This window comes from Dipodomys ordii, unplaced genomic scaffold (assembly GCF_000151885.1).
Source record: "Dipodomys ordii isolate 6190 unplaced genomic scaffold, Dord_2.0 Scaffold65, whole genome shotgun sequence".
NCBI classification, from domain to species: domain Eukaryota; kingdom Metazoa; phylum Chordata; class Mammalia; order Rodentia; family Heteromyidae; genus Dipodomys; species Dipodomys ordii.
Genome location: NW_012267281.1, coordinates 3,774,902 through 3,789,901, shown reverse-complemented (window position 1 = coordinate 3,789,901; position 15,000 = coordinate 3,774,902). Strand labels below are relative to the sequence as shown.

Below are 15,000 nucleotides of genomic sequence, written 5' to 3'. Positions count from 1 at the left end.
CTACCACTTGAGCCACAGCGCCACTTCCGGATTTTTTCTTTTTGCTTATGTGGTGCTGAGGAATCAAACCCAGGGCCTCAGGCATGCAAGGCAAGTACTCTACCACTGAGCCACCTTCCCAGACCTCATAGTTCTTTTTGTGTATGTGCTGGTCTTGGAGCTCAATGCTAGCACTGTACCACTTGAGCCACAGTTCTCCTCTCTTTTTGGTGGTAAATTGGAGATAATTGGCTCATGGACTTATGCACTGGCTGGCTTTGAACTGTGATCCTTACATTCCAGCCTCCTGACTAGCTAGGATTTTAGGCAAGAGCCACCCGCATCCAGCTCACTTCATGGTTCTTTTTTTGGGGGGTGGGGATCCTGTTGTGGGGCCTGAACTCTGGACCTGGGCTCTGTTCCCCAGCTCTTCAGATCAAGGCTAGCACTCTACCACTTGAGCCACAGCGCCACTTCCGGCTTTTTTCTTTCTGCTTATGTGGTGCTGAGGAATCGAACCCAGGGCCTCATGCATGCAAGGCAAGCGCTCTACCACTGAGCCACCTTCCCAGCCCCTCACTTCATGATTCTTAACAATAAAACATGCTAAACTTCTCAGCTCAGCAGGAAGCTCAGCTGCTTTCCTATACTAAAAGCCTACTAAGTGCTTTGTGATTCAGTTCTTCAGTTAGTTTCTAGCAGTTATTTTAAACCTTAATATACATTATCTATAAAATAATGTTAAAGGATAGATAAATGATAGTGATAAATGATAAATCTGTAAAATAATAAACTAGTGATAATATACAATTTAATACAGTGGCAAAATATGTCTTGGCCTGAAATTCCAGGTATATTTTCCTCTGCTCTGCCCAGGAAGATGTTGGATTTCCATGTTTTCTTTCCTTTTGGACAGTGGGAATGGGATTGCTATGGCCAGGGAGACTGGAGCAGGGCTGGTGTGTGGTGGGGTTGCTGTGTATGTCTTCTGGTCTTGTTACCAGTGACCACCTAGTTCATGCTGCTGTTAATTATTCTCTGCATCAGTTCTACTTCCATCTCTACTGTCACCACCTGTATTTCTATTTTACCCCTAATGAGTAAGGCTTTAGTGCTTTTTAAAAATTTCCTGTAGACTTTTGAATATTAAGTTGATGTGAAAAATAGAGAGGAATAGAAAAAAATAGGGTGCATTTCCCCCCACAATTCTCTTCCATTTTTCCATGTAGAATATGAATATAAGAAAACGCTAACTATGAGGGAGGGTGCCTCCAAGGCTGGGCCTCATCCTGGAGCAGCGTTGCGTACAGGTGACTTCCCACACATCTTGCAGCCCTGCTCCCCAGAGTGGTCTTCCACAGGGAGGTGAACTGGGCCTTATGCATTTTGGGCATTGTTGTGAAGACGAGCGCCAATTCTCTGATGTAGGTTTTCTTCAGTGGGGGTTGAGATTCTCACTGTGACTGTCACTTTTTCCAATACTCTCAGTTTGGCTTGCCTGGGCTCTTGAGAGTGCCCAAGGTTGTGCTGGTAGTGGGGAGGAGTTCTCCTCATTCTCTGGGGTGCCCCCAGGTCCACAGGAGGTCCCCACTGCAAACCACAGTATCGCTAGGGTATGTAGTGTTTTGAGCAGTATGGAATTGGAGCACCCTGCATAGACTACTGATGGAGTAGCGGCTCTGAGTCATCCAGGCAGACTTTTATATCACCTGTGCCCTGTGCAGGTGTGACACTGACAGCAGTAGTGATAAGCAGTCATATTAATGATCATAATAGTAATAGATTCAAGTATAAATCAGTCTGCTCTTGATCCCAGATTTACCATTTATTAGCCATGTGACTCTAGAGATTACTTAAGCAATTGATGTTTCAATTTCCTCCATGTAGAATAGAGATAATATGTCTCATAGGAGGCTTGCAAGAATAATTGAAGTAGTTTATGAAAAGTACTTAGGAGAATATCCATTATGGAAAATACTTTGGAAATGATAACAAATTAATGATGGTGACAACCATGGTTTAGCTGCATCTTCTATAGGCCAATGATAATACAAGTTGTTTTTTTTTAAGTTATCATACTTGCTTGCATTCTGGAAGATAATTCAAATGTCATAACACTGTTATTTATAACATACTCAGAAAATGGTTTTTGATGAAAGGATTAAATAATAAGCAATTTTTCTAATTTCTTTTTGTTTTAAAGATTACTTTTGTTGTTGTTGTTGTTGGCCTGGGCGTGGTCCTTGAGCTCTTTTGCTCAAAGCTAGCTTGCTACCACTTTGAACCACAGTTTTTGAACATCCAGTTTTCTGGTGATTAATTGGAGATAAGAGTTTAACAAAGCCTTTCCTACCTGGGCTGGCTTTGAACTGTGATCCTCAGATCTCAGCCTCTGAGTAGCTAGGATTACACACATGGGCCACCAGCACCCAGTCTAAAGATTACTTTTATACTATGAAAATGACCACTAGTGAAAAAAGGCAATTACTCTTTGTCCTCTTTTGGAGGTAAAAATAATGATATTATCTGCAGTGGAAGTAAAATAATTTGTTTATTTTGCCTTTAGGAGTCGGATGACTTTTCACAGTATCAACTAAAAGGCTTGCTCAAAAAAAACTACCTAAACCAACAGATAGAAAATGTCCAGAGGGAAATGAATCAGCAGCACTCAGGACAAATCCAGAGGCAATATGAAGATGAAGGGGGCTTCTTCAAGGAGGTAGAGTCGAGGAGAGTAGTCTCAGAAGACACCTCTCACTACATCCTGATCAAAGGTACTAGGCACTGCCATTTACTTGACAGCTAAAAATCCAAAAGATAGGTTGCAGTTCTGAATTTGATATCCTACCATCCACGAGTGATTCCAACAAAGTCTAGCTTAAGTAATGACATTGTGTATAGATATGAATGAACTACTATAATGCCAGCCCACTTCAAAATTAACTTGTGAATGAACTCTTAGTCACTAGTTAAAATTTATATCTTTCTTTATAGGAACCAGAATTCTCTTGTTCATCTTACTAGAAGCACAGTATCACATATCACACTGTCGAACTAAGTAGTAATGCTTTCATTTTTCTTAAGGTATTCAAGCCAAGAAAGGTGTTGAAATGGATTCAGAGTCTCTTCCGTCTTCCAGCAGAATGCACAGCATGTCTTTTGAGAAGAAGCCACCTCCCTGTGACATACCAAAGCCAGAGAGAGAGCCTGATGGGGCCCCTCCCTCTCCAAGAACTTTGCTAGCTCTGCAGGCTGCCATGCTGGGAAGCAGCTCTGAAGAGGAGCTGGAAAGTGGAGGTGGAGGTGGACGGGTGCATAGGGAGAGAGCCGCGGGGTCCCTGGCAGAGCAAGGCTCCATGTCCCCTCGGACTCTCTCTGCTATTCGGAGAGTTCTTGATGAGGATGATGACGAGGTGCTGGTGTGTGCTGGGGAAGAGGTGCCGACAGGAGGACCAGGGGAGAGAGCACTGCTCAAAAACAGGCCCAGTGAGGACGGTGGGGCTGGACTTGGAGCGAAGGATGGAGAAGGAGTTTTGCTTACCACTGTCTGCCCGGCAGCCAGCATGAATGCCGTGGAGAAGCAGGCAACTGGCAGCAACAATGAGCAGGAGCAGAGGGACTCAGCGCCCGTGCTGACTACTATTTCTCATCAAGATAATGATTCTCATATTCCAAAAGGACAAACATCGCCTCCTCATGTGGCAAATGAGGCCTCTCAGAGCAGCCATGGGTCGGTGGTTGAGGACACAAAAGGCCCATGCTCTGTGGGATGCACAGAGATTCCACACAGTGATGTACTCAGCACCTCGCCACCACTTCTAACGAGCACAAATTCTGAAGAAAGGAGAGACCCGCACACCAAAGAGCTTGAGCGACTGAAAGACCTGGACCCATCTGAGAGTAAATACAGCCCCTCTTTTCTCTCAAGTGATGATGAAATGGAAGGTGGACAAAATCCTGCTCCTAAAGCCGATGGCACTGTCACGTTACAGGAAGCGAGGGACACTGTCAGCCCCCCTTCAGATGCAAGAGGTGCCTTAGAAAAGGACAGACAACCCAGTGCTGAAGAACAAGGAGGTTCTCTGACCATCATTGAGGAGCCGAGCGGCCTGGAGGTAACTTCAGTTCCAGAGTCCTCGGGAGCAGCGGACATGGGCTCGGAGGACAGCGAGTCTGATGGTAGGTGCTGGGCCTCTTCGCCGAGGTGGAAGGGTAGCAACTCAAGCCCCTGGGAACTGGGAGACCCAATAGCATAGCCAGTTCCATGTTTTGCCAATGAAAAAAGCAGGAAGAAAGGTGAAATGACCTTCCCTAGGCCCACAACCAGGACCCACAACCTCTCCTGCTTTGCTGTGCTGTTCTCATTGTCTTCCTTTCCTTTCCTGTCCTTTCCTGTCCTGTCCTGTCCTGTCCTTCGTCGATGGTGGGGCTTGAACTCAGGGCCTGGGCACTGTCCCTGAGCTCTTCAGCTCAAGGTGAGCCTCTACCACTTGAGCCACAGCACCACTTCCAGTTTTCTGGTGGTTTATTGGAAATAAGAGTCTCATGGGCTGGGTGCCGGTGGCTTACACCTATAATCCTAGCTACTCAGGAGGCTGAGATCTGAGGATCATGGGTTCAAAGCCAGCCTGAGCAGGAAAGTCCGTAAGACTCTTATCTCCAATAAACCACTAGAAAACAAGAAGTGGCACTGTGGCTCAGGTGCTCGCCTTGAGCTGAAGAGCGCAGGGATGGCGCCCAAGCCCAGAGTTCAAGCCCCCCGACCGACCCGACCAAAAAAAAAAAAAAAGAAGAGTCTCATGGACTTTTGTACCTGGGCTGGCTTTTCCTCGTTGTCTTTAAAGACATGGAAATCCTGGTTAGAAAGCTGTTTTTTTTTTTTTTTTCTTGCTGGTTCCGGGGCTTGAACTCAGGGCCTGGGAGCTGTCCCTAAGCCTCCTTGTGTTTAAGGCACTTTACCACTTGAGCCATAATGCTACTTCTGGCTTCTTCTGAGTAGTTTGTTAGAGATAAGAATCTCATAGACTTTGCTGCTCGGGCTGGCTTTGAACGGTGATCCTCAGATCTCAGTCTCCTGAGTAGCCAGGATTACACAGCGCCTGGCCTGAGTTTTTTTTTTTTTTTTTTGGTAGGTCATGGGACCTGAACTCTGGGGCCTTGGCGCTGTTCCTAAGCTCTTTAGCTCAAGGCTAGCGCTCTACCCTTGAGCCACAGCACCACTTCCAGCTTTTTCTGCTTATATGGTATTAAGAAATCGAATTCAGGAATTCATGAATGCAAGGCAAGCACTCTACCACTGAGCTACCTTCCCAGCCCCTGGCCTGAGTTTTTCTTTAGATTTTTTTTAAAACTTTTTATTTTAAAAGAATTCCCAACTTAAAAAGTGGATGACTAAACATTCTGGTTTCACTCAGGACTTTTTCCATACTATCTACTATCTTTGTTGTCTCTGGCAGAGACGCATTTGGCTGGTCAGATTATGTCGACCTGTATGTGTGTGCACGTGCATACTGCTGGGGCCTCGATCCTTGTAGACTCTATATTTGCTTGTTTACTGAAATTTAATTACAGTTTCAGAATCACTCTGAGTCAATAAAATCACTGGTATTTGGGGGGCCTTTGTGGTCATTTGCAGAGCTAGGAAATGAATAAAATTTGAGTTATCTCTCTGTCACCGCTGAGACCAAACAAGGAGAAGCTCTGCCTTTTGGTCTCCTGCAGAGATAACCAGAGGCAGCTGCAGTGGTCTGGACGGGAAGATCCTGGAGCAAGCCCTGCGGTGTACTCCCCTTCCTGCTCCCTTTATAAGAGTACCTTAGGCAGGTCACCTAGTGCTTCTCAGCTCAGGCTCTTGTAAATAAACCTGCCGAGGGGAGTAGTGACAGGATGTAAGACCGCATGTATGAAATACACATTGTTTCTATCTGGGAGCAGTGACTCCTTAGTTGCTGATTCAAGTGACTGTACAGACCATAACTGACTGATAAGGATAGACTTCACACACACAGTCCCAGTGTCTGCCAGTTTTTATGTTGTAAAGTTACTACTTCTGCTTTATAATCAGTGCATATTTTATGGAAAGGTGTTTGGTGGCACCTTTATGTGTTAGCATCCTCTGGTGATGTCTAAGTTGTTGCTATGATGGTTGCCCAATGGTGGTTTTCCAACTCCTTCATTCCCAATGCATTTATTTGCTGGCATCCACTATAAAGAAGATCTTTCCCTTCTGTTATGGTTTGTCAGCACCGACTCCTGGATTCCTGTTTTACTCATCGAGCTACAACAAAACACTATCAAAGTTTACTTTGTCACTTGGATTGTCCTAGCTTTGGCCAGAGGACGCCCCTCTAAGCAGGCTCCTGTGGCTGTTGACAATATATTTTGAGCCTCATCTCTAGCAGGAGGTTCCAGGCGCATCTTCGGCTGATTGCGCTAGGCCTGGATCATAGTTTCATGGACGATCCCTGGCTTTTTAAGAGAAGCATCACATTGGTGTTTAGAAACCATGAACTAATGCTAAGTGGGCTCCTCATTCCTCAGAGCCAGGACATACATATACACACATGTCTGTAACACATCAATTTTTATTCTAGGTCTGTCTTTATCTTAAAATCTATTAGTTGACCTGACATTCCTGGGTTGTTAGTGCAGCCTCCTCTTTCTTTTCAGTTTTCCTAAGGTTGGGAAACTGCTCCCAGAATCTTGGATGTATTTGCTTATCTACTATACCTTTGTGTGTCTCTCACCACACTGGCTCTCCTCTGTCCCCACTGTCTCCTCAGATCCACCTGCACAGGACTCTGAAAGGAATGAAGGGAACCTAGGTTTTTTTATTTTTTATTTTAAGGAAGAGGAAAAGGGAGAGGAAAAGCTATTTCTCCTGAGTAATTGCTGGGCGTCTCTCAACTTTATTTTTTACTGTATTCATAGTGAATTAGTCTAAAAACATGTTTTCACAGCCTTCATGATTGTTTATATACTTTAATAACCAATCTTTTGGAACTTTATTAATTAGATGTGTTTATTTATATTTTTATTTTTGTGCAGTTCTAAGGCTTGAACTCAACCTGGACACTATCCCTGAGCTTCTTTTTGCTCAAGGCTAGTGCTCTACCACTTGAGCCACAGCACCACTTCTGGCTTTTTCTGAGTCATCTATTTGAGAGAAAAGTCTCACAGACTTTCCTGTAAGGGCTGCTTCAAACCACGATCCTCAGATCTCAGCTTTCTGAGTAGCTAGGATTACAGGCATAAGCCATTGGCACCTGGTCCTTTTGGAATTTTAAAACATATTAAAGTTAACTTAGAGCCTGTTTGTATAAAGAATCCTCTATGCAAGTCTGAGCATTTGGTTCTTTTAAAGACAGTTTATCTACTAGAAAAGGCTTGTTTTGAAGTTATAGGCATTGTGATTAAATGTGTTTAATAGTAATATATTGTATGTTTTCTGTTCTATTCAAATCTAATTGGGTGCCACATTTTCCATGATGCTTCAGAAAGCTCTTGGTGATTTTGAGATGACAGTAATGTTTGTTGTAGATAAAGTGACCTTGTTATTTCGGTACAGGAAGTTTCATTGAAGTACAGAGTGTCATTAGTGATGGTGAACTTCAAACTGAATTGCCTGAAGCTTCTAGCCCTCCTTCTGAATGGGAAGAGGAAGGGAGAGGAACTGAGGAGAAAGAAGTCACTGTTGGCAGCGAGCAGGACGACTCTGAAAGTGAGAACCAGGACGTCCAGGCTCACAGTGAAGCTGACAACGATGCAGATGACGGGTCTAATGAATGGCAAGATATTAATTTGGTAATAATGTACCATCGTGTTTTAACACTGGCAAGGAAGACTTTAGAATATTTACTGTTTATAGTGCATCTTCTTATGGCTAATGACTCCTTTTTAATGTAGGCTACCAGGCCCGCCTTCCATGTGATGTAGTGAGGGAGCTTGTTAAGGTATTAAGAGTCTTCCTCAAAAACCTGGATGGAATACTTCCTAAAGAGAAAAGGCTTATTGGTAATTTCAGCTAGGCTAATTGTGAGCTTTTGTAACAAATGAATGTTATTTGGATTGTTAATATAATTATCTACAAATGAAAAATTATTTTGTAGGACGAATTGGAAACCCTGGAAAGCAACCTTTTAACAGAACAGAATTCACTGAATGCTCAAAAGCAGCAGCAAGAACGGATCGCTGCCACTGTAACAGGACAGATGTTTCTGGAAAGCCAGGTAGGTATGGGCAGCTCTGGCCTCTACAGGCCTGATCCCCAATCCCCCTTGGAGACCACTGACTGGTCTTTGAGCCTGCTCCCCATGTGGCCCAAGTCTGAAGTGTGTCTTGTTGCCATCTTTCCCACAGGAACTTCTGCGTCTGTTCGGAGTCCCCTACATCCAGGCTCCCATGGAGGCCGAGGCCCAGTGCGCCATTCTGGACCTCACAGATCAGACCGCTGGGACCATCACCGATGACAGTGACATCTGGCTGTTTGGAGCCCGGCATGTCTACAGGAACTTCTTCAATAAAAACAAGTTTGTAGAATACTACCAGTATGTGGACTTCCACAACCAATTAGGTAAGACTTCAAGGTGTGGTTAGGGCTCTGAAATTTGCTCTGTGAACGTTTGTCTTTCCAAAGAGCTAATTTGATACATTAATAGGAATAGTAGTTCATGTGAATTTTCATGAACATTATCTCTTGCTTGTGTAGAGGAATAGAACTTTTGATGTTAGACTAAAGAAGTTAATATTTTAGTATGTTAGTTCTTTTCCTGCAGCTTACTCTTCTGATTCATTAGTTGACTGTTTTCCTAAGATCTCCAGAATGAACCAGAAATTGGAAGGAGGAGGGCTGGGGAACTGGACCTGCTCCTGAGTTCTCTAATAAACCACCCAATACACAGTGAGAGACACTTATCAAGACTTGTTCCAGATAGCAGGAAGGCGGCAGAGAATGAAATGGTCTAGTAGGAGAAACAGATGAGACCTATATACTGTTTGTATGTGTGTGTGTGTGCGTGTGTGTGCGTGTGTGTGTGTGTGTGTGTGTGTAGTAATTTGACAATTGGTAGTGAGTGCCACGGTGAAAACAGAACAGGAAAGAGATGAACTGTAACAGCAGTGCACGGTGCTGTCTCTGAGAGTTGTTGGAAAAGATTTTGTTTGCAGGTGGTCTTTGGGGGGCCTGATGCTGTAAGTTGATATTGTAGCAAGGAGCAGCTCAGAGGAACTAACAAATGCATTTCTGAGTCAGAAACATGCTCAGATAGTCCGAGGGAAGCAAGGATGCCAGAGTGAACGGAATAGGGTAGACAGCAGGGATGACATCGTACAGTAGGGAAAGACCAGAATGGAGAGAAGTCTGGTGTTTTACAGACAGGAGTGTGGACAGACTGGGTATGGGACGTGAGGAGAGGAGTCCAGGCCTCTGTCACATCCTGGGCACCCTAAGTGGACTTGCCATCAGTAAGTTAGGGATCCGGAGGAGAAAGTCAGACTTTGTGTCTTGGATGTGGACTTGGTGCATTGATAGTTGTGACTGTGGATCACAGAGAGCCAGGCCAGAAAAGTGAGTTTGGAGGTCAGTGTAGAAAGTGAATAAAATTAATTAAAACTTAAAAACTTGTCAGTGCTATTAAAAAAAAGCTACTTTTATGTAATGGATCATTTCTAAATGTTAAATAATGTATCTTTCTAAAATTAATCATTGTCATTCTTGTAGGGTTGGACCGGAACAAGCTAATAAATTTGGCCTATTTGCTTGGCAGTGATTACACTGAAGGAATTCCCACTGTGGGCTGTGTGACAGCCATGGAGATTCTCAATGAATTCCCAGGGCGTGGCCTGGACCCACTCCTAAAGTTCTCGTGAGTCTCCCCTCTGTTTCTTTATTTATATGTTCATAAGTACCTGCAGACTGTGTTTCACCTGCATGTTGAGCTCCTGGTCCCCTTACTTTCAGGAGAAATAGTCTTTTAGATCAGTCCACAATTGTGTTGTACCAGCTCTCCAGACTGGCAGTCATGATTACTATTTCAAGGTGAAAATCACAAGTAAAGTGGGAGAGAATTAAAGGTGTAACCCCGGTTCACTCTCTTGGAAACAGTTGTAAAAGCAACAAGAAAAGATGATTCTCGTTTGCAATCAGTCTTTTCAACACTAGATGGCACTCCCTCATCAGTGAGGAAGCCCAGGCTGAGACAACCACTGTGAATTAGCTCTTCTAGATGCACATGAAACAGCCAGCCCAGATGCAGAGGCTGCTTAGGTTGCATCATGGATGGACTGGTGAGGATTATCCTCACACTTTCAGCTTTCATTTTCCTAGTGGTGTGCCTTTTCGTCATTGTTGTTGTTGCTATGTTCCTTACAAACTACCTTAGACTCAGTGTTTCCAAGTAGCAGCAGTCATTGATGTTGCTCACAAGTCTATCAGAGGTTCAGCCAGGTCTAGGGCTCTGCTTCATGTGGCTGATGCATGGGCTGCAGAACAGGGCCCTGGGCCAGGTGGGAGACTAGACAGGACGGCAGTGTGCCGGGGCCACCTGGTCCTGCCAAACCTGCTGATGGGCTCAGCCTTTCACAGAGCATGGGAAAGGCTTTCAGGAGCAAGTGCTCCCACAGGCAGGATGTGGAGGTCTCCAGGACTCTGGTCGGTACTGAACCTGCCTGACCACACTCCTTTTTTTATTATATATAATTAAGCCATTGTACAGAAGGGTCACCATTTCATAAGTCAGGTAACAAGCACATTTCTTTTTTTCTTTTTTTTTTTCCTGTCAACCGAGGGTCTTGAACTCTGTGCCTGGGCACTGTATCTGAGCTAGTTAGCTCAAGACAAGCCTCTACCACTTGACACAGCACCACTTCCAGTTTTCTGGTGGCTTATTAAGAGATAAGAGTCTCATGAACTTTCCTGCCTGAGCTGGCTTTGAACCACGATCTTCAGGTCTCAGCCTCTTGAGTAGCTAGGATTGCAGGCGTGAGCCCCTGGCACCCGGCTTAATGAGCGCATTTCTTTTTGTACAGTGTTACCCCTTCCTTTGTATTCTCCCAGTTTTCCTCTCCCATTCCTGCTTACAAGTTACACAGTTTGTTTTCCATGTAACATATACTGAATACCATACCATAATTATATTTGTTCACCCTTTCTCCTTCCCTTTTTGAGCCCCTCTTCCCTTTGAGCCGGCTCCCCCCCCCAAAGAATCAGAAAAGGAAAACACATACACAAACACAAACATCACCACCATCACCAACAACATAAATAACGCGTTTCCATTCCTGGAGTTCATTTTGATAGACAGTATTTTACATGCTCAGGAGAGTTACCCTCTGGGTTCTTCCCGGATTGGTATCTTCCCTTAGCTTGACTGTGGGTGCATGCCTGGTTATCATGTCCAGTGATAGTTTAGGTCTAGTTTCCACAAATGAGAGAAAGCATGAGCCATTTCTCTCTCTGAGTGTGGCTTACCTCAGTTAACACAATTAGTTTTACTGACCCCACTTCTTGATGGGAGGAATGACCACAAAGGCATAGCTTTCTTTAGCTTGCCATATTTGATTAGTGTTAGATTGGCTAAAAAAAAAAAAAGATAAAATATAAAAAAAGAGCAGCTGGTAATCTTGCTTAGAATGTTTCCTAGCACATAGGAAATAATAGATTTTACTATTTTTATTATTTAAAATATGTCTTCTTTTTCTCATTTTTCATTCATATACTCTCCTCTATACAGTTGGCATCATACTCTACGTTGAGTTATATTTTTCATTAAAACATTTTTACATTTTACTACATATTCTTAGATCCCTCATTGTATTTGATTATAGGAGAGTAGTGTAGCTATGTCACCTCCATTTGCTGCTGAGAAAGAAACCCAGGGAACTTGTGACATTGTGGTACTGTAGTTATGAATCAGGCTCTGGAGAAGATTATTGACTACCTGTATCAATTCAGCCAGGAAATCTTGAGCAAGGTATTTCTTTATGGTGGGACTCTGCCTGTGTGATTATTGGACATGTAAAGTGTTCAACACAGGGCCAAGCACAGAGCTGGCATCAGTGAATGCTTTCCATCTGTCACCTCTGGCTGATAGTACTAGCAATATCAGTGTCTGTCCATCACAGAATTTGGGTTGGAGTTAGGACTTAAATGTACATTTCTCAACATTTTGTTTGTACCTCGTCATCTCCAGTGCATGTGATGTCTCAGTGTTTTGTAAGTAACTGTTTCCTTTACTTCCTAGAGAATGGTGGCATGAGGCTCAAAAAAATAAGAAGATAAGACCCAATCCTCATGACACCAAAGTGAAAAAAAAGTTACGAAAGTTGCAGCTCACACCTGGCTTTCCTAACCCAGCAGTCGCCGAAGCTTACCTGAGGCCTGTGGTGGACGACTCCAAGGCTGCGTTCCTGTGGGGGAAACCCGACCTTGAGAGAATCCGAGAATATCCTTTGTTTCTGGAGCCCTGTCTGTGTTTGGTTTAATGCTCATAGAGTAGAACTTAGATGAATTTTTCACCAGTGTCCTGTTTTTCTGAGATCTCTTTGTAGTTCCTTTTTCATGCTCCTTAGTGTTAAAGAGGATCTCCATTTGAAATGAGTAGTGTCACATTCTTAGATAGACCCATTTACATTAGTGTTACTTATTCTGAAAGAACAGAAGAGATGTTTTGTTCTTATGATAACTTACTGGTTTTCCATTCTTTGCCTTTAAATTATCATTTGAGTAGATGTTTAAAAAGTTACACTTCTCTTTAATACATAGGATATCTGAAATATGCCATAGGAATAACCTTTATCACAGTCAGGTTTCCTTGGTATTCTTGAACAGAATCTTCTGTTTTAGGAGGCTAAGAGCATATGACAATATAATCATATGTGAGTAATTTGTGTTGTTATAGCTGTTATTTTAATCTTTACAGATATAAAAATCTTTGGGGATAAGGGGAATGTAATCAAAAGTGATTCTTTGGGCTTTTTTATGTATCACTTATTTACATCTCTTTAAAAACTTTATAAGACTTAACTGCCCGCATGTTTTGTCAGCGGTATTTTGGCTGGAACAGGACGAAAACAGACGAATCCCTGTTTCCGGTATTAAAGCAGCTGAATGCACAACAGGTGATGAGGGTGGCTCTCTCCCCAGGGCCAGGGGGAGGAAAGCATTTGCGAAGGGCCAGTAAGCGCTTTCATTTTAGGGCATTTAGCACACGTCTTTAAATGAGATTTTAGATAAAGAACAAAGGGTAGTGTGGGGCTCAGAGGTGAGTGTATCCCTTGATAAAGAACAAGGGGAAGCAGAAGAAGAGAAAGTGAGGTGGACACTGGTGGCTCATGCCTGTAATCCCTCTAATCAGGAGGCTAAGTTCTGAGGATCTCAGTTTGAAGCTAGTCCAGACGGAAAAGTCCATGAGACCCTTGTCCAATTAGCCAGCAGAAAGCTGGGAGTGGAAGGTATGGTTCAAATGGTGGTGGAAGGTATGATTCAAATGGTGGTAGAACACTAGCTTTGGGCAAAAAAAATGAGAGAAGGCCCTGAATTCAAGCTCTGGTACTAACACACACACACACACACGCACGCACACACACACACACACGAAAAAAAGGAAAGAAGAAAAAAAGGAGAAAATAGGTTTTTTGTTCTTTTTTAAAATGTCACTATTAAGATTGGACTACGATATCCTTTCTTAAGCCATTCTTAAGAACTGGTTAGAGTTCAGTGCGCAGGTACTGCTGTAGGTGTTGTTGGGAACTGACTGGGCGGGAACTGGTTTGGGGGAGATCATGAGTTGGTGTTCCCAGACGTGAGGGTTCTGAAGGATGCCCGTTTCACTTTCAGACGCAGCTCCGGATCGACTCTTTCTTTAGATTAGCGCAACAGGAAAAACAAGACGCCACCCTGGTCAGAAGCCGGCGGCTCCACCGAGCGGTGACCTGCATGCTGAGGAAGGAGCGGGAGGAGGCGGCTGGGGAGGCGGAGGCCGCGGCCGCCGCGCTGGAGCTGGAGCCGGAGCTGGAGTGGGAGCCAGAGTGGGAGCCTGGACCCAGCGAGGCCCCGGGGCCGGCCCGCAAGAGAGGCCCAGGCCAGACCCCGGCAGGGCCCGCGCGCCCCAAGAGAGGGAGGCGGCCGGGGGACGGGCCCGGTGGGTTTCTGGGGGAAGCTCCGGGGGCGCCCGTGGCCAGCACCCCGCCGGGCAGAGCGGCCAGGGCGGCCCTGCCGAGGGACCCGGGCCCCAGCGCCCGCGCCCGGAGCGCCAGCAGCTCGGGCAGCTCCAGCGGCGACGAGGATCCGAGGCCGCAGGCCGGCCTGGTGACTGCCACCCCGGTGTTCGGGAGGAAGGCAGGGAAGCCGCGAACCCGGAGAAGGGGAGGGAAGAGGAGAGCCTAGCCGGCAAGCCAGGCATTCCTAATGAACTGAAGACTGAATAAACGAGTGTGCAGACCACAGATGGCCTCCCCGTCCCGTCCCGTGTGTCCCTGGCTCCCAGGCCTCCTTCCCAGGCTCCTGTCCTCCGTCCCCGGCCACACCCGAGAAAGGAGAGGCGCGAGCGAGCGGATGGATCAGCACGGACTCCTGACGGCTTTCCTCTGACTCCCGAGAGGAAAGGCCCTCGGTTATTCTGCAGGTGGCACTTCCAGCAACCGGAAGTACTACCTACCCTGGCCATGGCCCCTCGGGGCTCTTCTTCCAAGAGAACCTGGCTCCCGGGGCGTATTTGGAGACTATATTTGCCATGGGGTTAACCAGTCGTCAGACAAGCTGAATGGGGGGGGGTCACACCACCTGTGAGCAGTGGCTGTGCGGGGACCCCTGAACCCTAGATCAGCTTTTAAGCTACCACTAGTCAGAGGCTGGCTTCCTATACAGATGGATCTGGGCTCAGAGAGCTATACAAGAGCTGGCAGAGGGGTGCTACTTGGGTTACTCATCATCAGTACCAATCAAAAGCCTGAAGTGTGTGTCTCTTTCAAGCTTTAACCTGCCTTTTGCTGCCTTGTGAGCTCCTTCTGACTTCTCGACGCCCG

General features: G+C 45.2%; 1 protein-coding gene across 1 annotated transcript in view; it reads left to right on the top strand.

The window, feature by feature from the left end:
- The window catches only part of LOC105990562 (DNA repair protein complementing XP-G cells-like), a 24,862-nt gene extending 10,441 nt beyond the window's left edge, over positions 1-14,421 (top strand). The window contains exons 7-15 of the mRNA XM_013022997.1: positions 2,546-2,753; positions 3,064-4,158; positions 7,547-7,782; positions 8,088-8,207; positions 8,338-8,551; positions 9,698-9,842; positions 12,219-12,419; positions 13,011-13,095; positions 13,814-14,421. Coding sequence (XP_012878451.1) covers positions 2,546-2,753; positions 3,064-4,158; positions 7,547-7,782; positions 8,088-8,207; positions 8,338-8,551; positions 9,698-9,842; positions 12,219-12,419; positions 13,011-13,095; positions 13,814-14,362 — 2,853 coding nt within the window. The 3' untranslated portion in view covers positions 14,363-14,421. The remainder of the gene's footprint in view (positions 1-2,545; positions 2,754-3,063; positions 4,159-7,546; positions 7,783-8,087; positions 8,208-8,337; positions 8,552-9,697; positions 9,843-12,218; positions 12,420-13,010; positions 13,096-13,813) is intronic.
- The last annotated feature ends 579 nt before the right edge of the window (positions 14,422-15,000 follow it).